The sequence below is a fragment of the Podarcis erhardii genome (assembly GCF_964252035.2).
Source record: "Podarcis erhardii genome assembly, chromosome: 5".
Taxonomy (NCBI): domain Eukaryota; kingdom Metazoa; phylum Chordata; class Lepidosauria; order Squamata; family Lacertidae; genus Podarcis; species Podarcis erhardii.
In genome coordinates, this window is record NC_138509.1 from 18,116,929 (window position 1) to 18,142,369 (window position 25,441).

General features: G+C 42.6%; 2 protein-coding genes and 2 long non-coding RNA genes across 10 annotated transcripts in view; 2 read left to right on the top strand and 2 right to left on the bottom strand.

Moving 5' to 3' along the window:
• The first annotated feature begins 3,808 nt into the window (after window positions 1–3,808).
• LOC309343218 overlaps window positions 3,809–25,441 on the top strand; it is a 60,882-nt gene continuing 39,249 nt past the window's right edge. Inside the window, exon 1 of the long non-coding RNA XR_014157196.1 lies at window positions 3,809–4,126. This is a non-coding gene — a long non-coding RNA (uncharacterized lncRNA). The remainder of the gene's footprint in view (window positions 4,127–25,441) is intronic.
• LOC309343171 overlaps window positions 4,568–25,441 on the top strand; it is a 40,047-nt gene continuing 19,173 nt past the window's right edge. Inside the window, exon 1 of the long non-coding RNA XR_014157147.1 lies at window positions 4,568–4,838. This is a non-coding gene — a long non-coding RNA (uncharacterized lncRNA). The remainder of the gene's footprint in view (window positions 4,839–25,441) is intronic.
• Window positions 4,773–16,194, bottom strand: LOC309343127 (disks large homolog 5-like). The gene is made up of 7 exons (XM_081864423.1): window positions 16,076–16,194; window positions 14,615–14,785; window positions 13,270–13,465; window positions 12,407–12,551; window positions 10,978–11,105; window positions 8,462–8,565; window positions 4,773–5,240 (listed from the first exon to the last, which is right to left on the bottom strand). Exons 1-6 carry the CDS (start codon window positions 16,153–16,155, stop codon window positions 8,500–8,502), a joined length of 786 nt encoding a protein of 261 aa, XP_081720549.1. The 5' UTR covers window positions 16,156–16,194; the 3' UTR covers window positions 4,773–5,240; window positions 8,462–8,499.
• Window positions 21,274–25,441, bottom strand: part of LOC309343099 (disks large homolog 5-like) — a 31,566-nt gene continuing 27,398 nt past the window's right edge. For 6 of the 7 annotated variants that reach the window (XM_081864367.1, XM_081864365.1, XM_081864366.1 and 3 more), the window contains 4 exons: window positions 24,687–24,895; window positions 23,656–23,968; window positions 23,157–23,222; window positions 21,274–22,233 (listed from right to left, as the gene is read on the bottom strand). In XM_081864367.1, coding sequence (XP_081720493.1) covers window positions 22,180–22,233; window positions 23,157–23,222; window positions 23,656–23,968; window positions 24,687–24,895 — 642 coding nt within the window. In that variant the 3' untranslated portion in view covers window positions 21,274–22,179. Of the gene's footprint in view, window positions 22,237–23,156; window positions 23,223–23,655; window positions 23,969–24,686; window positions 24,896–25,441 lie in introns of all 7 variants that reach the window. The other variant, XM_081864370.1, reaches the window with a different exon arrangement.

Genomic DNA, 25,441 nt, shown 5'->3' on the forward strand with positions numbered 1-25,441 from the left:
GGGGGCAATATTTATTATACAGTGACAGACAACACCTGTCACAGACCCTGCATCTCTCCTTGCTTGAGTGTTTTTGCCTGGCTAGATGGTGTCCTTGGACTGGGATTGTGCTCCCTGCCTGCCTTGTTGCTTGTGTGTTATGTGTTTGTAAATTTAGTGATCCCCGCCCCCCCATGGCTGGAATGTAAGCCAGTGTAGAAATGCAAAAGCTGTATCTTCTGCTCTACCCCAGTGATTCCATTCCCAGGCCATTTTTTTGCCATGCCCCACCTTAGCATCTCTAAAATCCCGATGCGCCACCCCCGCCCGTGACATGTAATTCTTATTATTCAAAAAGTGAACTTCTATTCTCGCGAAGGAAGCCTAAAAGGCCATTAACTTGGTTTACCTCATTCTCAAATTGCTCCCCTTAAAAATCAAACTGCCCTTCTGTGGGGTGTGGGAACCACAGCTCTACCCATTTCTACATGTGGCCCTCAGAATGTGGCTCACAAGAGGAAATGGGCCCCCCGAACATCTGTGACTATCGGCTGTGGCTGAGGCCTACTCAGAAATGCCTTCTTGTCTCAGTCAAAATCATCTTCAGACCCCACTCATTTCTGGAGAATGAGGGTACTTGAGAGGGCTAAAAGGCAGCTGCAGCACAACACTGCCCCCTCCCCCCGTCGTGTCATAACTACCATTTCCATATTTTGTTGGGGTTTTGTTCCCATTCACAAGTATTCCTTGGTTTATTAGGTGTCTTAAAAGGGCCTGTAGGCCTCAAAAGGTGGCTTCAGCCCTTGATTCTGGCTCCACTTACCCTCATTGGAGCAACTGACATTAAAGGCCTCAGCTGGGCCTAGCAGATGGCAAAGCTGTAAATAAGGCTGAATTAGGGAAGCCAAGAGCCTCCATAATATGAAATATAAACAGAATATTCAACATATTTTACAGGGAGTTAACCATTTTGTCCATGTGGTGTGTCTGTGTCTCTCTCAGTCTCCATGGGAAACAGTAACAAAGAGTCTGTGAGACTTCAGCCACTGTTTCCATTCTGGTATAAACTTTTCTTCTAGGCCAAAGCCTAATCCTCTAACTATCTAATATTTTATTCTACTGAGCTTTAAACAACAGCTTTTTACAACAAACACTCATAAATGACCTATGCTATAAATTAGTCGTTTTGTGTTGCCAAGTCACCCTTCTGAATGAAGGGGAAACAAAAGACTCCCGTAGCTGAAGGGCCAGGAAGATGAAAACAGTATTTTCTGTGTTACTTTTCTTAATGCATAATTTGTTCCCATTTATTCATCTTGCACAGAGATCACCTGGTAGCAGTTTGCCCTATGTATGAAAGTTTAAATGTACATAAAATGCTGCATTTGAATGCTCTGTATTTTAAATGCTGTAAAGGGAAGTTTACCTTAGGCAAGAAGTTCCACTACAGCAAGAGCATCAAGAGAAGGCTGGTGTTTTTCCATTTCGATGAGCTGCCATTTTCCATTTTGATGACCTGATGAGTCATCACCAGAAAGGAAACACAAGCTGCAGAGCAATCACAGCAGGAAGCTGAAGCTTGAGAAACCTGTGTGTGCTACTTGGTGATGGCTAGCAGTAGCAATAGTAAGTCTGCATATCTCACTTCTAAGTTTATGGCCCCTTTGAGAAAAGCCTGGTTTGTGAGCATGGATGGAGGGGAATGACATCTCATCCATTAAATATGATTGATGTGTGTCCACTACAGAACTGAAAGGGCTTTCAAACTAAGGAATTCCAAGCACTACCATGTCTCAAAGGGCTTGGGATTTGTAAGAAAGTATTCTAATCTTGTTCACTTCCTAGATTACTTTGTGGAAGTGAAATTTAGGTTTTCAATCTGGCTGCTCCCTTAATTTTTTAAAAAATTATCTTTGTTAATAACTGCAGCTATCTGACATGACCTCATGGTCTTATTTATTTGGTAGGTGGCAAAGCTGTCTCTAGACTAATGTCACTTCAAAATGTCTAAAATGAGCTCAGATGGAGGCCTCTCTACAAGTTAAAAATAATAATAATCTGCACATAGAAAACTAGCATTTTAACAAGAAGGGTTCTAGCCCTGCCTTCTTTCAGACATGCTACCTTTCTGTGTGTAGGAATCGTTTTGAAGTGGGGCAGGGTGAAGAGGGTGTCACCCAGTTATGAGAGATTACATCTGTATTCTGACATATGCAGCCCATACATTTACCACTTTGGTGTGAATGGCCATTTTGTGATGTCGGCCACACTTGTACTCTCAAGAACACACTCATATCTTAAGAAGCATAACACCAGACCATAACATCAGAACATTTGCTTATCATGAAGATGCAATTTACCCTAACCAATTCAGTGTGTGCTTAAACTGCAGAAAGTTTACAAAGAGTCAACAATAAAGAGTAGAGATATAGCAACCTTGCACAGAAAAGCAAAGAAGGGGCTTTCATCTGTCAAATTGACTCCCCCCCCCCCCAAGGAGGCTGCATCACATACTGATTTTGAAAGTCAGTAGTTGAACTAATGTTCAGGTTTGACAGCTTGCAGACATGACTGTGTCTTTGGGATTCAGCTTCGAACACTGGTATTTGGTATTGTTAAGAAACACAGGCCTGTATGCAGTTTTTGTAACTTATTCTGGTAGTACTTGGGAGTCATAGTTTCAACATGACATAAGCAAAAGGCAGTTCAAAACGCTTCTGAATGGGGGGGGGGGAAGAGGTTGAAATGGCTTACGTAGGAATTTTCAGGCAATATGTCTTATACTCAAATGCATTAAAAGTTCCATACATACTGATCATCCTTAAATGTGGGAGATGTTTGATCTGCATGTGCGTGCATGCGTGCACACCCCCCCCCCACTTCACAGTTTGCCAAATCACCTGAATTCTGTAACCTGTGTGACCAGAGAATTTTTTTCTTGAGCATTAAAAGGAAAACAATAACAAGGTATGCTGTAGCAAGCATAGGAATATGCTTGCACAAGATTTTGCGAAGCCTGCCTCCCCGTGGCAGAAAGTAGAGATGTCCCCACAAGTGGGTTTTGGTGGTCCTGGCCAGGAAGTAAGAATGGAAGGCTCACAGTATAAAGCAGGATTCTTTGTACCTTAACAGGCAGCGCCTTCTAGGAGGCGATGAAGACTAGCAGTGCCAATTCCTTTGGTCTTGTAGATGTGCAATAGTCTTTCTTGCATTGAATGGAGAGGTGGAGCTAACCCCTTTTCCTCCCAGTTCCATCATGCACTAGCAGAACTTGGGACGCCCTGGCTAGGATAAGTAAGGGCATAAATCACCCACCTGAATAACAAAAGTTACAGATAATCAACTATTTTCATCTTTATGTGCCCCAAGCATCCCCAATCATTGCCCATACTAACTGAGACTGACAGGAATTCTAGGGCAAAAATACCTGGAAGGCACCACATTGGCTAAACTTACTGGAATTACTTAAAACAAAACAAATTCCTTCCAGTAGCACCTAAAAGACCAACTAAGTCAGTTCTTGGTATGAGCTTTCGTGTGCATGCACACTTCTTTAGATACACCAGGTGCTACTGGAAGGAATTTGTTTTGTTTTGACTATGACAGACCAACATGGCTACCTATCTGTAACTGGAATTACTTAATTATCTTCTTCAGTCTGAATTTAAGAAGAGCTGCAAAGAAATCAGGCAATAATACTAACACTAGGACTGTTGACTACAAAGAAATGAAATTACAGAGGACGTTTACTCAATAGTATTTTGAATACCCCTGTAAAGAACAATGTGTGAATCCCTTAATCTGATCCTAAAGCTGTGGAGGAGAAATAAATTAATCCATCTAATGTATCAGAGAGCCTCTAGCTACATTAGTTTTAGCTAAATAATTATGCAACTCATTGCAGTATCCACCACAGTTCTGTCATTTTGTCAAGTCAAAGTGCATTATTTTTAGAATTACAAAAACCACCTCATTCCTTGAGATAACCACATGCCCCATATAATATCAGAAAATATTTCACTTAGCCATTATGTGGAATTTATGGTCATCTTTCAGTATGATCACCAAAACAAAATCATGCAGATTATTAACCAGGGAGAGGATGGAGACAGCTATTCAAATATTTCAGTAGCTGAAGGAATGCTAGGTTGCTTCATAAAGTGTGCATTCATAAGACATTCAAGATATCTGAAATCAGATCCAATTAAGCCCTTGCATGGTCCAAAATATGTACCCTCTACCCCACCCAGTGGCTTTGCCATTTTAAGCCTTCTCTTAACTTGGGGTAATTGTTTTCTTTTTCAGCCTTACACACATTAGCTTGAGAAAAGCTTATAAAGCACTCCCATTTCCAAACTGGGTGTTGGAAGGTCATGGTTTAGGACTCCAAATCAGCAGGGGTGAGGTAGTAGAATTTTTACCTTTTGCCCAATGCTTCTTACACTGGAAAGAAAAAGGACCATCCACCAAGCCCAATTTCCTTCAGGCAGATGTTTACCACTGATACTCAAAATGTATTATTTTGTTAAATGGGAAGGGCACAAAGAGTGGTATGTCAAGCTAGTATCAATGGTATCAAAACTGAAGCAAGCTTTGCTCTGAATTTTCTTTTGGAGTCATTATGCTTCACGGGTAATTGCAACTCTATCAACAAAATGCAATTTGGAATCTCACTGTAAAATAACCATTACAAATGTCTGTGAATTTGTTTTAATTCTGTAACTTGGTTGATAGTAGTAAGCTGAACAACCGAGTCAGAGAAGGATTTATGCAACACTTCCATAAGAGTCAAGTTATAGAAATTGACCTTTATTTTAACACAATACTCAGTTTCTTTACATTTTTTTTGTTTTCATACAGTGACTTTTTTTAGTTCAGAAAATATATTGTAACAAAAATTAAAAACAAAACAAAACAAAACAAAACAGACACATTTTTTGACAGTGGGAAAACTAACAAGTTACAGGACCACACCAGAGGTTGTCAGATCCCTATAACAGAGAGTGCAATTCTAATTAAATAAAAATCCCTATGGCTATTACACACCAAAAGAACAAAGCTTGAGCAATGTAAGCTTCCAATTACATAGACTACCTAAATGTGGTAAAATAAAGACTGGGGTAGGGGAATCAGAACAGGTTGCTTGCAGCATCAGTCTTATGAAAAAGGAATCCACAGGACCTTGTTTTGTTCTTGATCAACTGTTGTCATGATCTGAGTACAAATGATCGGAAGAGGGCCTCCCTGGACAATCCCTGTGAAAAGAAGGATCACACATACCAATCAATCAGCATGATTGTTTACCAGGGGCGGGGGGGGGGTGAATTTGCACTAGCGCCAAGAAATCAAAACACACTGAAGCAACAAAAAGAAGGGGGATTAATACCCCCCTTTTTGGTGTGATGATGTTCCACCCTTTCTCCTAAGAGCTCAAGGTGGTCATATGTAGGACACCCTCCCTTATCCTCACAACAACCTGCAGAGAACCAGGCACATCAGTTGGGCTTTGTTTGGTTTCTCAGCTGTTGTCACTTATCAGTTCAAAAAGTGGCCTGCCTCTCTGTCAACAGAAACTGAAGCTGCGAAAGGAGGGAGTGTAATAGCGCCTGCACTGCCTGTTTCCCTATAAGCATCTCCACCAGCAGGTATATGAACTAGACCTCACTCTTGATGTGGCCCAGGAATCAGGATAATGAAGGGAGGTGCATACAGAGTGTGCTTCTCTATGCGTTCTCACTGTATGGATTTTGGGTGTTGATGGTGGAATTTGTAGGACCCAACCCTTAGCATCTTTAATGGCATTCAGGAGTGCTCAGCTCCGGTTCTCATAGGCCATGGTATCAGTTTGTCACTGAAGCACTTATGCAGATACAGCCACAAGAGATCACAAACAAGACATCAGGGAGGTGGGTGGGGAAGAGGGAGGCTTCAGCAATGGCAACTGGCTTCTTAGAAGAGAGACAAACAGCAAGGCAGAGACACACAGAGAGATACTAAGATGTAAATTTTTCAGGACACTGAAACTGCGCGTTGTTCCTTTCGGGGGAATAGTTTGAGAGTGACACAGGGAGAAGCCTAAGATAAGGGGGCATCTCTTTTTGTAACTCCCATTGAGCTCTGGGAAAGGAGAAAGGAATTGGGCTTTCTGGCTTTCACTTTTCTTTACTGTTTGTGGAAGCAGAGTTCTTTTTGTGGTTAGCAAAATAAATCAGTGTTGAAGCAGCCAAGCTTCTGAGAACCTTCATTCCTGCTAAGAAAGCCTTTGCTGTTGCAATACAGCTAACAAAAACATAGCAAGAGCAGAAAGCAGCCAGGCCCCACGAGTATGATCCTCTAAGACAACTGTTTTGTTACTGAGCCCTCCGAAAGCTATTTTCAGTGGCATCAGGTGACAAAGTTTACATATTAAATCTAAATATGGTTAGAGGGACCCCTGTTATAGCATAATAAACCTTCATGGCTGAACAGAAGGCTAAGTTTAGTAGTAAGGCAGAAATGTACAAAGAGATGATGGCTGTAGCAACAAGCCACTATTTACAAAATAAGAAGATGGCCGTTTATGGGTTTCGTTAATAAAACAGGCATGACTAGTTAATAATAATAATAGTAATAAAAAAAGAACTGGCAGGCTTATTCAAGAGATCAAGTTAACAGAAAATACAACACACTGGTGCTCAGTTAGAGCCCATTAAATGCTTTTAGGGACATTCAAGTTGGATTTGCAAGGCAAAGCACAAGGGGAAATTGCCAGGAATTTCCTACCACCCCATTCTGGGGGATTCAGAGTTAAACAGTTAAAACTGCATTTATGATCAAAGCCTGTCATAGTTGCTTTGTTGTTCTACCACAGCAGTATCAGTGGAGAAAAATACCAACACAGCAAGAGTCTCTCATAAGGATATGTTGGCCTATTGCAAAGCCTCCTTCTCAAGCAAAGTGTTGTAGGGTTACTCCATCCAATAATGTTGCTGCACTCCAAAAAACCTGACTAATTAGCATGTCTCCACTGCACAAATCCCACTGATTCCCAAGGCTGAGAGGGAACATGCCATTGAGACACCCTAGTAGGATCCCACAGTAGATCTGCATGCATAAATGAAGTTCCCGGTTTCTCCCTCAGCTTATCTCTAATTCTACCAGGAAACTGAACTTTCTGTACTTCTTGAGGGAAGGGGGGCAGCTAGTGCTTGGGGCTGAGAGAGTAGCCACCACCCCTAAAGCTTGGAGGAGGAGGGGAATTTCCCTCAAACCTCCAGAAGCATGTCAACAGACAGCTGTAAAGCGGGGGCGGGGGGAATCATAGGAGTGATGGGCAAACAGAAAATGGAACCACCTCCAGAGAAAAAAAATCATATTTATTGGTTGATTTTGTCATCTGCAAAATTGTTTTGAGCTCTGGGAGGTGAAGTATTACTTTTGTGAGACCTACTGGAGTCCAGTGTCTCTGGGTGTTCTTACGTCTACTGAGAATTCTGGCAAAATTGGACACCCAAGACGCCAAACTTGCTTATTTCCTCCTCCTTTTTTTGACATGTCCTTTAAGGTTGTAAGCTTGAGGGCAGGGACTACATTCTTTTTAAAAATAGTGATTTGTACTGTGCATATGAACCAACCACACAGTCCCAAGCAGTCAGAGAAACCAGAATATAGACCAACAGACAGAATGGCTTCGTTCTTCAAACCAAGTAAAATGCTACTTAGCCATTCTCCAGGGTCTTCTGCAGTCTGCTTGCAGCCCTCACTTGCTAATATTGGAAAAGGGTCTTGCATTAAAATGTTGCACAGGCTGTCCCTTGGACATAGTCAAGTGCCTAAGTGACTGAGCAGGCTGGCAGGACCAGTTTGCAGCAGCAACCTATATAGTTGGAAACAGCTATGGCACCATTCTCCCAACTGTAGCATCACTGCAGCTTACCTGGATCGGACTGGGCATCTGCAAGCTCTGCCCCCCCACTTCTCCCAGAAGCTTCTGCCAGCTTTTAGCGCCTGACATTGCTGTGTTTCCTATCCCTTGAGCTGACCATTCGGGAAATCCTAGCATGTAATACAGACTTATAATTCTTCTGGTTGTTATGGGGAAGCAGGTGCTATGCTGTGATCTACACACAGGTGACTGCTGTGGGGGGGGAATGCTGTTGCAAAAAAAACCACACACACACATACAGTGGTACCTTGGGTTACATCCGCTTCAGGTTACAGACTCCGCTAACCCAGAAATAGTACCTCGGGTTAAGAACTTTGCTTCAGGATGAGAACAGAAATCGTGCGGCGGCGGCGCAGCAGCAGCGGGAGGCCCCATTAGCTAAAGTGGTGCTTCAGGTTAAGAACAGTTTCAGGTTAAGAACGGACCTCCAGAACAAATTAGGTACTTAACCCGAGGTACCACTGTAAACACAACCCAGCTAGAGGAATCAGAAGCTAGCCTTCCACTTTTCCTTTGGTATACACCTTGTTTCCTTTGGCATACAAACCTGTGAAGTACAGTACTTGTTATATTCCTGTTCTATCTTCTGAGCAGTCTCAAACTGTTCTTTGGAATGTTTCTGTGTAACTTTGTCCCTCAGGAAGACTGGATCTTTTTGCTCTCTAACACAGAAACGTAGAAAAAGCTCGTTAAATGCTTAATTTTTCAGGGGACACAAGGCAAACCATTAGGGAGCTAAACAGATTTGCAACCCGTTTTAATCAGCATAGATATACAATGGTGTGTGCAGAGCGCCACTTGGTGTCCATTATAGGAAGGCTGCTTGATACACTGCAGCAGCAAGAGCAGCAGCAGCAGCTAACCTTTGATCTGCTGCAACTGGCAAGGCAATCTGCCACGATCAACAGCCACCTGCACAGAGGCAGTGCTGTCAACTTTGACCAGAAAGCACCCTTAGGGCGCTGGATGGCTGTCCAAAACCTTTATATATAGGAAACATCGTTTATAAATGTTGCTTAAAATCCTAAATTTCACTTATCTTTTATGAACCATAATTGTAAGGAAGCAAGCATTGAAAATTGTTGGGCAAGGTGGATATATGGAGTGTGAGTGCAGCTGCCCCACAAAGCCCAGTGGTTGCCACTTGGCTCCCAAAGCTGGCTTGGCTTTGTCAATCCACCTGGGCCTGGATTCCTGTTTTCTTATCAGAGCCACTTTTCAAAGTTACTTCTTCTGTACGGAGATCTCTTCCCTCTCTTCTCCCTCTCCCCCACTGGCAGTTTCATCTTGCCAAAACCTTGGGGTACTTGTCCAATTTTCACATCTTCATTCTCTCTCCAATGCCTCCTGACTTTTGCACCTCTCCCTCCTTGCAAGTGTTTAAATATCATGCTGGCAGGGAACATCTGATGGGCACCTTGTTGGCTACCCCTGGTTTAAACAGCTTCTATGGTGCTGACCCGGCTTCTCCCTGTTCCCTTCCTAACTGCCTTACTTTTCTTTGCAAATCCCTGGGGCCTGTTCTTAATGCAATTATTGTACAGTACACCTTGGCCTCGAGGCATTTTAAAAGCATTAAAAATAGTAGCCATAAATGATTATATATGAATATAATCCCATGCAAATCTGTAGCCCTCATATGGAAAAAACCCCACCCTTTCCCAAGCATATATTATTTATATAGCATATCTCTGTTTCTAGCACTGCTCTGAGACACCATTCTGGTTGCATTCCTATTCTCTCTTTGTATTTCTGTACTTTTTGCTGCCCCCATGCTACTTCACTCTCTCGCTTGGCTATCCTTCAATTTCAACCCCTCCATCACCATCACTGTGTCCTCTCTCTCTCTCTTACAGTTCCTGTAATATTTAAATATACCAACAGAAGGAGCCAGGAAGTGCAAACACCTGACTTTAAACTCATCCCATCCTAATATTCTCAAACCTGCCTCTCCCCAAGCCGTCTTTCCTATCTGCCCAGTTAACAACGGAAGGGGAGCCTGCTGGACCAAAGGCCCAGCATCTCACAGTGACCAGCCAGATGCCTTTGGGATGTCCAAATGCAGAACCTGAACACCACAGCAAATTTACTTAGGCCCAAGCTAGTTGTGGTGGAGGCAAGCAGCATGTTCTTATTTAAACATACGTCTCCATTAGTGGGGTGGGCAGGGCATGCTTTTTTACCATGGAAGTTGTGCTCAGGTGAGCAGACCTGAAACTTCCAAATGGCCTAAAAGCACTTTTCTCATCAGCTTGGTTTACTGCCAGTAGCAGAGCTGGCCTGAGATAAAAGTTCCTGTAGCAATGGGACATGGAGAGAGGAGGTGGGGAGCTTGGATGTGCTCTTCCTGATAGAAGAAGCAGAAACCTCCCACTCCTCACCTGAGATTAATATTCTACTGCCTTTTAATTGTATCTGTGGGAAGGCGGGTATTGTTTTACTGTTCTGATTTATTTATTTACTTGTTTTTATCCTGTATTTTATTCCGTGAACCACACGGAGATCTTACAATGAAAGGCGGCATGTAAATTGCATGCGAACAACAAATGGCTTTGAGGTTTATTACAATCCCACACTATGTAAGGTTATTAAATAATGATAATATTGGCTGCCATGTCGCATCAAATTTGGCCCGTGAAGTGTAAGCTTAAGAAAAGGGGCAGAAGGTTTGTCCAGTGTGCCATGGAAAGTTACTGCCATATGCTCTGAAGCCAACAACACCCGAGGTTAGACTCGAGCACAAGACTTGCTGGCTCACCTACTTAGCCACTTTCATCTAGGGATTGCAGAATCAAAACAGCACATCAATCCAGTTTTTAAATATAAGAATGTAAACATAATTGGGAAAGGGTCATATTTCTATCTCCTTGTGCATTGCCTCTTCTCCAAAGAGTTCAGATAAGTTTTTGTGTGGTTCCAGACTGTCTCCCACTTGAGAAGCTGGCAGGCCCAAACTAGTTTAGCTACAGCAGAACTGTGGGTGGGTGCCTTTTTTAAGAGGAATAAAGCTACCAGAGAGAGAGAGAGAGAGAGAGAGAGAGAGAGAGAGAGAGAGAGAGAGAGAGAAGCAGCACCTTCTCTGTTATCTCCTTTACTGAGGCAACAGTTGTCACATCAAAATGTCCACTCCTACATTTATAATCTATGAATAAACAGTCTTTCACACCCCGCTCGATGGCTTGTTGAGAAGCTTTCATCACTTCTGTTTTGGAAGAACAAAAACAAAGAATGGTTTATTCATTTTTACTTTCACAGGAAGATGGCATTCGGATGCTTCAGACCCAAGTTTTCCTTTGCACACATACAGTATATATATAAAGCACACTAATATTTAAACCAGTTAAAAGCAATCATTTGGCCTTATGTCTACTGAAGGGTTTAACTGGATCAACAAGGAATATGCTCCCACAGCTGCACATTCCCCACAATGCAATATTCGCACAAGCTAATACCATGATGTTTTCCCCCCTTCTAGAATGGGGAGGGTAGAGGGATGTTACATTGCGGGCAGGAGAAAGGAGAGAGAATGCCGGGGGTGGGGTGGGCAGCACTGCTGGCGTCTCTCCTGCCTCATTCAATGTAGGACCACACACAGAGTCTTGGGGAAAAGCAAGGAGGCTGTTGCAGCAGTTGGCTTCGTAGCATGACAACTGCTTCATAAACCCATGCTTTAATAAATCCATGCCGGGACAACTGTTTAATAAGTCCATGCTGTCAAATGAGGATTTCCAGGCTGCATGCATAGCTGTCAGGAAGCGCTCTCCCCAAAGGAGCAAGCAGATAAAGAGTTTAATAAATTGCACAGGAGGGAAGGGAGACCATGATGCTAAACTTTGCACCATCACTTGGTACTTCTGCTTAACCAGGAGTGTGTAGCAGCACCTGTACCTTGGCTGATGATTGCCATCGTGGCTTGTATTTACTTTCCTTCTGAATTGAAAACAACAAAGTAACGGCGTTGTTCACAACTCATATTTAGCAATTTCCCACAATTGAGTCTTTCTGGCCTGTCTCTTCCCTATACACACTGGAAAGAAACAAGATACGACTCTTGGATCAACTATTCCGTCCAAAACCAAGGATCATTGTTTGTTTCTTTCCCAAAAATACATAGCTCATATTTGTTCTTGATCCTAGTTTTTTGGGAGTGAAAAAAAACAACATCTCTGGTTCGGAGATAACACTCAATGGGGTCTTGTGGTTTTTTCCCTCTGTGTGCTGGAGGGGAGAAGATGAATACTACAGTAAGGAGAAGAGACTTAGAGGAAAGAGAGCAGAGGGAGAATTATAAGCTGAAGAGGGAGAGGAGGAAAGAGTACCTGAGAACGCAGAGAAACACAAATGGGCAAAGGAAAAGAGGTATATTAGAAGGGAATTCTTGCCGATAGAGGGTGTGTGTCACCTGAATTACCCATAACACCTAAGCAACCATTGTTTTTCTACTGCTCCCTCTGGAGACCAACTTTTTGTTACTAGAGGACCTTCAAGTGCTGGCATATTTACCTAGAGGACACCGACCAAATTTTCCTGGAGATTCCTTGACTAGCATGTCCTTCACAGCATCAAGTAATGGCCCTAGAATAAGCACAGGCCTGGGAGACGTGCAGTCCACTTTCTGGACTCGTTGATAAGCAAGGTTTACAGAATCTGGAGAGAAACGGAGAGTTGCTTACATGATCAGGAAAAGAAATAAATAAAAGAATGCAACAGCTCAAGGGCCCATGATAGTGAAGGTAACTGAGGTGTGGGACAGTCGCTGTCTGAAAATTGTGAATCTGAATTCTCTAACAATATAAAATCTGAATTGAAAAAAAGCAAACCCCGAACAGGTAATACAGAAAAGGATCATTGGGAACAACTGGAGAAACTCCACATTCTATAGCTGATAATCCAAATCCATACTTAGCTACTGTGAATAGCAGATTTATGGGGACATGTGGAAATATACTTTAAGAAGGGTTATGGGACATGCTAATCAATCTTGTATGTAAAAGATTAAATGTGCGAGAGAATGGGACATGAGATACATGGCATTTGGCTGGCACCGAACAGCTTTGAACATGCAGTGGATATGGCAGGCTGACTCTCCTCCGCTCACCCTTGCCTCAACTCCTCTGTTTTGTTTTATTCTAAAACCCAAAGTCATAGACCCTCCTTTACCTGTTCAGGGAAGTTTTTAATGTATGACATATTAGTGTATTTTGGGTCTTTGTGGAAGCCGCCCAGAGTGGGTGGGGTACAAATAATAATAATAATAATAATAATAATAATAATAATAATAATAATAATAATAATTACCAATGTGCAAATAAACCTAGATAATTTTGTTGTGGGTTAAGCAAATTCAGTTAAGACAATTGCCATCAATCCAAAAAAGGGATGGAGTCTGTGCTGATGGTGTCAAGGGCTAGCAGTTCCTTTCCATCTTTGGACCCGCTGCGTTTGTGCTTGTGCTTCCTCCTAAAGAACGACCTCCGAGCTGCTGCCGTTGATGTCTTTGCAGAGCTGTTTTCATCTTTAGCTTCGGACATGCTGTGCGTCCTGTAGAACTCCTGCTCCATCCTGCAAAGAGATTGTGGACTTAATTGGGCAAAGTCTGAAATGCTCTCAAACAGAATACAGGTAGCAGTAAAACCAACATTGGATCTTGAGACAGGCCTCGCTATGGGGTCGTCTGTAGTTGACTTGAGGACGTAAGTTCGGTTCTGAGCTAAACCAAGCCATGACTTACCACAATCGAGCAAGCACAAGGATTCCTGGGGTGAAGACTGTGGCGTCTGCACCCAACCTAGGCTTGTGGCATGTCTCACTACAGACAAACCATGAGCTGTAATTAAGACTCCCTACTCATGGTTTGTCTGGAGGAAGCCAAACCATGAGCCCAACCTCAGATGCCCAACCTAAGTCAAATAATGAGCTTCTGTTCAGTGTGTGGTGGTCATCTAAGTGGGTTGGTATAAAAACTTGAAGCACAAAATGAATAATTTAGTTAAGAATAATGGAGTCCCATACAAAAGAGGAGAGCAGGTATGGCCACACTAGAACCCCATGATTCTACAGTTCCAAGGTAAGATGGAGGGAAATGAAGTGAGAAGGTTGGTGAAATGCTATTGCAAAGAGGGAGAAAGAGAATGATATGATCAAGTAAAAGACCTGAGAGTGAGCGAAAACCAAAAAAAGTATAAGCTGGCAGCCAGAATGAGGGACATCCCCCTCCACCAATTGGCTGCATATACACCATGACATCAGGATCTTAGCTGAGGCAGCAGTGCCCAATTGTGTCCCTTGATCTTGATCTCCTTGATCTTTATTAAAAAGGAAGCATTAATTTGGTGGATTAAAGGGGAAAATGTGGTGTTCTCTTATGTTCCAACCCACGGACCAAAATTAAATATGGATGCCATCCATCCCTGTCTAAAAGTGCTGCGGCATGACGACGGGAAGCCACTTAGGCTGTCCTGGAATAAAAGCACAAAAACAAAGTCCTTTCCATTTTTAGGAAGTAGGCAACCATCGGCAGCACTAAAAATGACTTGACAGAATAGTTTCTTTAATTGAGAGTTATTAAAACATGCCACCTCTCTCAAGTAACTTTACTGGGAAACTCAATACCCCCTCCAACAAAACGCTTGGCTTTTGTTCATACTTCATCGTAACTGCCCGCTTTTAGCAATGAGGCAAACGCCATTTGTATCTCAGAGATTTAATTACATGTATTTGCTGGGAATCTGTCCTCTTTCCAGCTTTTGGGCGTTTTCATCCAGCTGCCATGCCATCCAGCAGCCAAAGTTCCCCTGTGGCAGAGTGTCATCAACATACAAAATGTCATCCTTCTTGAAGCTCAAGTCCTGCTCCACTTCTGCCATTCGGTCATAAAGTGCCCTGCAAAAAGAGAGAGATGAAGAGACCTTTTTTATTTTATTTTATTAAATATTCTTTTTCTTTTTTTCTTTTTGACAAACTAATAATCATAAATAAATAAATAAGAATAAAAATGTGCACCCACCACTGAGACCATTCCATTGTAACTATCCAACCTCCCAAAATTTCAACACCTCTTGCGATGGTGTGACCTCTTTCTGTTTTAACAGTACAAATTCTGCAAACACCTTCCATATATCCTCAAAATCATTTTGCCTGCATATTCCCCACTTTACCTTAATGGCATGTGTTAATTTCCTTCTCTCTTTCTCTCTCTGCGTCGGGGGGGGGGGGGGCAGCTGCTGTATATTCTAGGCTGATTCAAGGGGATTGGGTTGAAAACTGAGTGCCAGATTTAAAAGCAAGGGCTCCACTTCTACAAGGAGCTTGGTCCCCACGTTGGCCTTCTCCGGGGCCAAGCTATTCAGAGAGAGTGGGAGTTCCCAAGGCGAACACTGAATCTAGATCCATTGTGGCAGTGCTATTCTTCTAGAAAAACAGGTGCTGGAACTCACCATGAATACCTCCCTTATTCTTTTATAATGGCAACAGTGCCCACCTGAGAGGTGCTCTTTCTCTTTTTCTCTTTCTCTTTCTCTTCATCTTTGGGGTTGGGCAGCTGCTTCTAGACTTATTCAAGGGGAGTAGGGTTGAAAGCTGAGTGCCAGATTTGAAAGCAAGGGCTCCACTTCTAGAAGGACCTTGGTCCTCACATTGCCCTTCTCCGGGGCCAAGCAATTCAGCACGAGGGAGTGGGATTTCCCAAGAGGAACACTGAATCTAGATACATGGTGGCAGTGCTATTCTTCTAGAAAAACAGGTGCTGGAACTCACCATGAATGCCTCCCTTATTCTTTTATAGTGGCAACAGTGCCCATCTGAGAGGTGCTGGTACTGAGTTCTGGCAAGTTCTGGCTGGGGAAAAAGGCCCTGAATGGAGGAAAGGAGTCGATTCCTTCCTGCCAAATAATGCCACAGATTGGGGCAGCTGGGATATCTTTGGGGCTTCTCTTGTTGAGAGCTGAGAGATAGCAAGGGAACAGGGGTTAAGGGCTGGCTGGAGCTGAGGGTTTGGAGGAGCAGGACCTGATGAGAATCAGCTTGTCAAACAGGCCTTGGGTGTCTTCTCTTCTTCTCTTGCCATTGAAAGGAATTCTGTAGACACCAGCAAGAGGACACCTGAACCTAGAACAGTTACCATTAAGAAGTCCCAAGTGGAACTCGGAATCCAGATCTGTGGTGGAAACCTACATGGTATTTTTGTGTCCGATGTAGAAGATGACAGCCCTGCCAAAGGACCTGATGGGCTGGTGCTTGGAGACATGATACATGAGGTAAGCAGTAGACAGAAAAGGAAGGTGGTTGGTGGTTCAAACTCTTGCAGAATCTGTGGATGCAAAACACATCCATATTTTCCCCCATGAAAGGAAAAGCAACTTGGGTTTTTTGTTTTTAGTGGACAAAAATAGTTAGCAAGGAAAGGGGAATTCATCCCTTGTTTTCTTCCTCTTCTCATGCACCCACATGCCACCGCCACTCCAGCTGATCCTTCATTTGAGATTCCAAGATACTGCTAGTGCTTTTGGAGAGGAAAAATAAAATACCATAAGGAAAAATAATCGTACAACTACATCTGATATGTAGTCTGGCCCTCAAATATTCTAGTGTGATGAGGAAGGTTGAGATAAGCAGGAAATCTATTAGGTCTCAGTTGGAAAATGTACAAAATTTGAGGTGGAATGTCACCTGAGACCAGCAAGGATGCTTAAGATTCAGAGCAGTGATGCATGGATGAAATATGGCCTAGACATTCTCCAATGAATGACGTTTCTGAAAACTTGTGCTGCCCAGCTGTATTTTTGGACTGGGTTGCCATTTCCCCATTTTTCCATTTTCGAAGACGCAGGGTTCTTAATGCACTGTGAATGTATTTCCTTTCTCCCTCTTTTGGCATAGTCAGGCTCTCTAGTCCCACATAACATCCTTTTCATTGTTTGGTTTGTTGGACGCGTGCATCCGATTGGAGATTTCAAGTGTTTTTGTTTCTTCTGCCCCCCCCCCCCCCCCCCGGTATGGATCTGTTGACATGCGGAACAAAACAGCCGAAGAAGCTTATCTTGAAATGCTCAAGCCAGGTGGAAATGTTAGAATAAAAGCTCAGTACAGAATAGAAGAATTCAACAAGATCAAAGAGTTACCTGGAGATGGATTCTATGTCAGGTATGTAAAAGTTCAACTGGTAAACTAGGAGGCTATTCATCTGCTACAACTGTGAGCTAATTCACACAGATATGAGCATCTCTTGAACTTTCAGCACTTGATGGCTTGCAGATGAACGTGTAAATGGGCTGCACTGAAAGCACTGTGTACATTGTGTTTGAACTGACTATAGGGAACAGGACAGCACTGTCTCCAGTGACTTAATCTGCAATGGTTTATTTGCACATAAAAGTTGTCACTTGATGCTATAGTCAACAGAAGCGAACATGGATCCCACTTTTATGAATACAGCTCAAGAGCACGCCTACAAAATTGGCATCAAAAGTTCAGTCACAATAAGGCAAACTGTATTTATGATGATTCCATACTTCCTTTTCAACGAATTTAATAATCTCCCCTTAATTACCTGAAGGATGGATATCCTATGATTAGGGAAGTGGGCCTTAGGCTCAGCACAGCCCTGTTAAGGATTCTTGAATGATTCCATAGCCTGTAAAATTGAATATTATTAATCTACCTCCCAGAGATTAGTGAAGATGACTAAGTATCAGAGAGAGCACTTCCTTAAGAAAGAGAAAAAGATAAGTGAGCCAGCAGTTTTCTGGTTCAAAGCTTATCTCAGTCATGAACTCCTTGAATACCCTTAAGTAATTTTAGGCACACAATTAAATAACGTGTATTTAATAATATAAACTATTGAAGAAACTAAGTAAAATTCCCAGCCTCTGTACCTCACCAGGATCTGTGATATTTTGCTGGACTGCCTTTTAACAGATGGCTTTAATGTGAAGCACATGGGTAAAATAATAGAATCGTAGAATTGTGGAATTGGAAGGGACCCTAAGGATCATATAGTCCAACCCCCTGCAATGCAGGAATATCCTGCTGTCCCATATGGGGATTGAACCTGCAACCTTGATGTTATCAGCACCATGCTCTAACCAGCTGAGCCATCCAGAGCATGTATTATATGCCCTGAAGCACAATGATACAGTGGTGAAGCATAGCTCTAAGGGTTGGGTCTGGACTATGTTAGTTGAACTTGGGTCCCATTGAGATAAAATTAGGCATTACTTACTCAACTCCCATTGAAATCAATGGGAATTAAGTTCATCAAACTTAGTCTGAATCCATCCCATTAACAATATAAATATACACCCCAGGTAGATAAAGGCTGTGGGCAATCATGTCCACATCAGCCCTGGAACTGGTCGCCTCCTACTTGGGATTCTTGAAATGGCTGTAGAGGGAGAAGTGGGAGCTTTAAGTTACTACTATGTCGACCAGGCATGAGAAGAAGAAGTGTTTATTTCTCCCAGGCCTTGCCATTCCCCAGGCTCCTTGCTGCCTACTAGTTGCAAGGACTGACATGCCCTCTCTGTTCTGAACCTGAGGACGCCTCTGGGGTTCAAGTATGCATAGTCCCAAGGAGCTCAACTCGGCAAAGTCCCAGCCTCAAATCAGGAGGTTCCTGGTTCACCTTGGAGTCTCTGATATACAGTGGTACCTTGGTTCTCAAACTTAATACGTTCAGGAAATCAGTTCCAAAACCAAGGTGCACTTTCCCATAGAAAGTAATGCAAAACGGATTAATCCGTCCCAGAGTTTTAAAAAACACAGCAATTTAACATGAATTTTACTAGCTAATAAGACCAGGCTTCCTCAGCCTCGGCCCTCCAGATGTTTTTGGCCTACAACGCCTATGATCCCTAGCTAGCAGGACCAGGGGTCAGGGATGATGGGAATTGTAGTCTTGAAACATCTGGAGGGCCGAGGATGAGGAAGCCTGAGCAAGACCATTAATCCATAAAATGAAAGCAGTAATCAGTGTTCTGTACTATAAAATAAGACAGTATTGTAGATGATAAAAAATAAAATTATTTTTTTTTCTTACCTACACTGATGATAGTCATTGTTTGGATGGGGGGCTTTTTTCCATTTTCGCTGTCACACAATCAATCAATCAATCAATCAATCAATCATAAAACAAAAAACAAGCAGCAGTCACAAAAATTTAAAAGCCACAAAAACGCAAAAAATAGCAAAAACAAAAGCACCAAATATCACCTCAGAACACTGCAATCAGAAATGGAAGGCTTTAATTATGATGGGGGGGATTCAGATGAGTGGTGCAAGGGCAGAAGAGGGAGGAAAAAAGGCTTAATTACGATCGGGGGGACTCAAATGAACGGTGCAAGGGTAGAAGCGGGAAGAATAAAGGCTTAATTACTATGCAAGGGACTGAAATTTGCTACGCAACAGTAAAAACAGAAGCTCACGGATCCCGTTTGGGTTCCGGGGCAAAGTTTGAAAACAGGAACACCTACTTCCGGGTTTGCGGCGTTCGGGTTCCAAGTTATTCGGAAACTAAGCTGTTTGAAAACCAAGGGGCAAGCAGAATATAAAATGGAAGAATGGTATAAAGAGGGGAGGGATATAGCTATTAATGATAAAATGATGCAGCAGGTTACCTGATTGAATTGCGGGGATTGGTGGTTGGGGTGGTCTGCTTGGATGGAGGTGTCGTGATCCCTTCATCCTGTTCGTTCACAGTATGTTATGGAATGGCTGTCAAGGGTTGCAGCTCCGCTGCCTTGTGGAGTGGAATGGCTGCTCATGGGTTCTAGCCAGGAGCTCAAGTTAGAGGAAGGAAGAAGAATACCAGAAAAATTAAAAGCTGATCAACTGCATTGTATCTAAACAGTTTCAGATATTTAGATACTTAAATGGGTGCTTAGATTTTCATCCACATCCTGCTCCAAAAGCTTAAGGATGACTGCCCCTGCTGCCTATAGATCTATCCTGGTTCTGGCTAGCAGCTGCAGTGATTGGCATCTTGCTTATTCTGCGATCAGCTGCTCTCCCCTAGCAGACAAAAGCAGAACGCAAAGCAGAAATATTGGTGGCACAAGGACAGCCAGGGGACATGGAAGAGAGGAGCAGAAAGGTAGAACAGATAGTAGGGACTGGGGTAGGGTGGGGGACAATCAGTTAAATTTTGCAGATTGGGGTCAAAGGCAAGTCCCAGCTTGAAAGAAAGGCTGAAGGCTACTGGTCTAAAAGGCAGCAGTTTCTGTACTTAGCACATTTCCCCCACCCCCTTTCCTTTTCTATGTTTTCCATTTACACATTTAACCACTATTTCAACTAGCCCTATCTAAGACATTTACAGAATAACTTACTTGTCTTTTTGATGTTGCCCTACAGACACTGGGCTCACCTGGGCAGGGTGGAAAGTGAGTTCTGCAACTGGCTACTGGCAAAGGACGAGGTCTCCAGGTTAAGCAGTGACTGTGGTGGGGTTACCAGGCTGAGGCTGCTACATTCAGAATGAGACAGTGAACCTGTATAGAACAGCACAGGAGCAGCCATGGCAGTTGGGTGTGTTGCAGAAGTTATCAGTGTTTTCAATTGTGGGCTTCCGACAAGAACATCACCTAAATGTTCAGTTATGTGCGCTATTTAAAGACTACCCTACTACTAGGATATCATGGAAAATTTCATACTAACACTGATAGGTTGAGGGGGCAAGAGAGAATGTTTTTAATACGCATGCACTAGAAATATGGGATGGGGACATGTCCTTGCTCAAAACATGGAGTGCCCAATGTGCACAGTGTTACCTTCAGACTCCCCCTTGAGCCCCCCTCCTAACCCTATCAATTAAAAAATAAATCAATCAGGGTCTGGCTTGTTGTTGTTTTTAATTTGGGGGTTGCTTCTCTTAGTGCCTGTGTTGTATTTGTTAAGGGGGTATGCATGGGTGTTTTACCTGGTGCTTCGAGGAGGAGGCTATTCTCATCCCATTATTGTGTTTTTCTTCTGCAAAAGGGCTATGTTATGTTATGGTGCCCATGATAGTTTCTTAGATTTCCAAATGTGACCCCCCCAAAAAAGCAGGGATGGTGCCCTGCTTTAAACATTGACAAAAATATACTAGCTAGAATGCAGAACTCTCCATTCATGCAGTAATTTCCAAGAAAGAAATAATATACCGGTAAATATAAATATATATTACCCCTACTGGAGCCAATGACGGTCCTCTGGTACTTTGGCGTCCATGGTATTTTTATTCCTTCTGTCCTATACTGCAAGTTGCTGGAAGAACCTACCTTTTTTAAAAAAAGGAAGTCAAAACTTGCTTTTATTTTAGTCAAATCACAACATTTTTTCCCTTTAAACTGTCAGTGTACCCACAACTTACAGATCCTTTAAAAAGAAAAAGAAAAAAAGACTTGCTTGGGAATATTAGAATTTTCCTCCTTCAAACAGATGAAAAAATCCCCCACTTTTATTCCAACTAGAAATTAAGTATTCCATTCCAACAAATAGTAAGAATACATGAAGTTACAGCCAGCCATCCAGTTGACAGCCATGGAGTCTTCAACAGTTTATTAGAAATAATGTAGACATTAAAAAAATCCCCACTGCTCTGAACACAAACTGGTCAAAAAACAACAACAAACACACTCAAAAGAAGATCGTATAGTGTATTAACATTTTGTCACTCGCTTTCATACTAACAGTGCAAATACAATTTGGTCTAAATGTACAGATTGACAAGCAACAACCTCTAGGCTCTAATCCCTCCCTAGTGAGATGTAAGAGCTTGGAGGATCAAACATACAAATGTATGGGCTTTACTCATTTTAAGTTTCAAAAGGAATTGCTAGTTTTAACTAGGATATCTTGAACACTAACTAGTGATTAAAAACAACAAAATGGAGAGCATTAAAAATTAGTGGAACATACCCTGAAAACCTTTTCTCCTTTTCATAAACAACATAAGACAGATCTGTCAGTTCTTTTATACTTGGATTCATTTGGATCAATTGAATTATAAAGATCAATTTCATTTAAATGCTTGAAGTTATCGTTTCCTCCAAGACAACTGAACAAAAGTTTGGATTTCTCAAAATTTACATTAACATCCTCAACACAAAATTCAATAAAGACGTAGTCCCTTCAGCCACTTCGCAGAAGCAGGCTGCATGGCAGATGCCGCTGGTGGCGGCGGTGCGGGTCCTCTTCCTCCTCTCCAAAGGGCTCGGCCAGAAAACAACGGTGGCAGGGCAGGAAGACCCTCAGGTAAAGGTGAGGAGAAGGAGGCGGTGGCTGAGACTCCTTCTTGGGGCTCAAAGGCTTAGGCCTATTAACCACAGAGCACTGCACATATGCATCAGAAGAACCTACTTTAAAGTACAAAAGGAAAAACAGTCAGGCTTAATAAGAAAGAGGGGGAAAACTCCTTTAGGCCCTGAATTTCACAAGAGATGTGCAAGATTTCTGCTGTAAGCAATATAAAGTGCTCCTCTGGAACAAGTTTTCTTATTACAGAGAAAAATCTCACTGCATTCCCTGGTAGTTATATGGAGATTTATCAATCTCATGGGGGACATCTTTTTTTAAAGAATAAAAAACCAAAAGGAATGTATGGGTAAGGAGTGGGGCACCATTGTTCCCTCCCTGCTATCCTTCTCCCGAATGCTTTCCTCCTCAGCTGAGCTCACATATTGGAACTGTGCTCAGCTGGGAGGGAGAAAACATTTGAAGAAAGGGTTCTGCACTCCTTACTCCATACAGCCTTTTTATTCTTAAAAATAGGACCCTTCCCATCCCTGTATTATCGAGAAATTGCTGTCTTTAGCTACAAACACACACCACTCATACATGCATGGAGCACACACAAATCACCAGTAGCTAATGTGGCCCTTATTTTCATATTGCAGTTGAACTATTTACCACCCTAAAAACAAAGCCAACATTACTGCCTATTGTTTTCTTCCCCTAGTTCAGGACTGCCATCCTGAGAACTGAATGCAACAGGGCTGCAACCCCTAGCAAATACAGTGGTACCTCGGGTTAAGAACTTAATTCGTTCTGGAGGTCCGTTCTTAACGTGAAACTGTTCTTAACCTGAGGTACCACTTTAGCTGTGGGGCCTCCTGCTGCCGCTGCAGTGCAATTTCTGTTCTCATCCTGAAGCAAAGTTCTTAACCCAAGGTACTATTTCTGGGTTAGCAGAGTCTGTAACCTGAAGCATCTGTAACCTGAGGTACCACTGTAACTGGGCATCTTAACTGTACACTATCATTCCATGAGCCCACCCTACCTGGATAATGGCTTCTGTTTTTTTCTTCCTAGCCACACCTCTCTCTTCCTTCACCAAGTTCAGCTCCTGAAATAAAATAAAAATCCATCATTGGAGGTACATTAAGTGTACAAGAAAGTCTTTCTCTTAATGAAAACACACTGAATTTTTGAAAGCCTGTGCCATGCATAAGAAGGAATAATACAGCACACTGCATGAATTAGATGCAACTAGCAAATATCTTTAAAGCTGCAACACATATTTGCTTGCATAAAAAATTGAAACACTCTGCAGCCCCAAAGTAATAATAGAGAAATCAGAGAAGTTAATTCTGACCAAGGGATGATTGGCACAGAGGGCAATAATACTTAAGACTTTTGTTTTGCCAGCTGTAGTTCTAAATATCTGGAGGGCACCGGGATGAGGAAGACTGGTCTAAAAACTCACAGAGTTACACAGTCAACACCACTAGGTTTGAACAATTCTTTCTGGCCAGAGCAAGTGCCATACAATACCACACCTGTCTTAAGGCTTCCATTTCCCCACTAGCCACTCTTTTCTCTGAGGACATGTTTTTCAATTTGGATTCGGCAAGTTCCAACTCTGTATCCAGCCTATCCATTTCATTGAGGACTTCGTCCCTCTCGCTCATGATGAGACAATACTCGGTGAAAACGGCGTCCCTCTCTTCCTTGTACTTCTGTGCATCCTTCACTGCTTTCAGCTGCATTGTCTTAAACCTTGTCACTTCTGCCTGCATCCGCTCCATCTCTCTCTGTAGCTCCTTGTTTTGGGCAGTGGCCTTGCTCAGTTCTTGCTGCCCGGTCTCAAACCTAAAGAGAGGTGGGAGGACAGTCACAGCAAGTCTTTTCACCACTTGTAAGCGAAACGCAGCCCTATGAAAGCTTCCTTCCTCTTTTATACACCAAACTAAACTGTGTAAAGGACTAAATAAGAAGTGGGAGAGTCAGCCATGTTTTCTTTGTCACATTACTGCCCTGCTCACATTTCAATGGGGGAGCGGCAGGGGGGAGAGAAGCAGTGGTTCTCATCTCATTATAAAAGAAATGTTGGTGAAAGGAGATGAGCTCCTTTCACTTCACAAGCCATGGTGCAGGGGAGGGGAATAGTTCACCCACGTATGATATTTTTACTTAGACATGGGACACATAAAATTATACTGAACGCTGTGTAAGCAGAAATCCACTTCTGCAGCAGGACTGCAGTTTCCTCCACATCTCTCCCCCAAAAGTCCTCCAGAGGAGAGAAAGAGGAGGTGTCACTGTGTGCACAAAAGTTTTTTGCATCATGGGATGCAGCCCTCACACAGGCACACATACACAGCACTTTATATGTGGCTGGAGCAAACACATGAACAAAATGTGGCTACTCAGTCAGGTCAACTTTGTTTGTTCGATTTTGGGTCACTAGGGAGCAAGCAGAAAAACCATGACTAAAGCCAGGAAAGTTCAGAGAGGTAACTTGAGTGTCAAGTTTGTTCTAGTAAAAAACGAAAACATGAAATGGCTTTCTGGCAAAAGCATCTTCAACCTTCTGTTCAGCTTGTCAATCTGCTTCTGGAGTCGCCTGTTTTCGCCTTCCTTCTGCTCTAATCGGCTCAGATCAGTATTGTAGCTCGCCATCTTCTCACTGTACCGCTTCCTCAGTGCGTCATAATCCTTCTTCACGCCCTCCAGCTTGCCCATTGCTTTATTGTAGGGTTTATTGAGTGTCTGCGATGACCCATTCTGCTTCATTACCTGGAATAACGGAAGATATTCTGAATAATAATTCCTGGCAGACAAACTTCAGTCATATTGTAAACAGGAGGGGGGAAACACAGGGAGGTTTTATTTTCTGCTCACTAGGGCCCTCAAAAGAGCTGACGAGGTAACATATTTAAAAAATCACAACATGCTTAGAGCCAAAGAACAGCAGAAGGAAAATAGCTGCTAGTGCTGTGTTCCAAAGAGACTGTACAGAATCCTCAGGGCTTTGAAAAGCTGGTTTCATGGCACAACACATGGTTCTGCTCATGTAAAAAGCTGAATAAGTTCTTGGACAAACGGAGTAACCTTTTTAGATTTAATTTCAGTTTTCTCCTTAAAAAAAACTCCAGTATAGAATGGAAGGGGAGGAATTCCAGGAATGAAAAGGGCCCATAACATCCAGGAAGGAACATAAGCAGCAGTTAACAGTACCCAGACTTTATACTGCATATTCCCTCCCCTTCTGAAAAGAAATCTCTCCATATGTATACAAGTGGCTGCTCTTAAGAGATTTAGCTTTCCATGATCACTGGGATT

Coding starts and splice junctions, on each gene's coding strand:
- LOC309343127 (XM_081864423.1), bottom strand. CDS start 16,155: ATGTATCATGTCTCCAAGCACCAGCCCATCAGGTCCTTTGGCAGGGCT. Junction 12,552..13,269: donor ACTCCATCCCTTTTTTGGAT/TGATGGCAATTG, acceptor CGTTTCTCTCCA/GATTCTGTAAACCTTGCTTA. Junction 8,566..10,977: donor TAAAGGAGATAACAGAGAAG/GTGCTGCTTCTC, acceptor TTTCTGTGTTAG/AGAGCAAAAAGATCCAGTCT.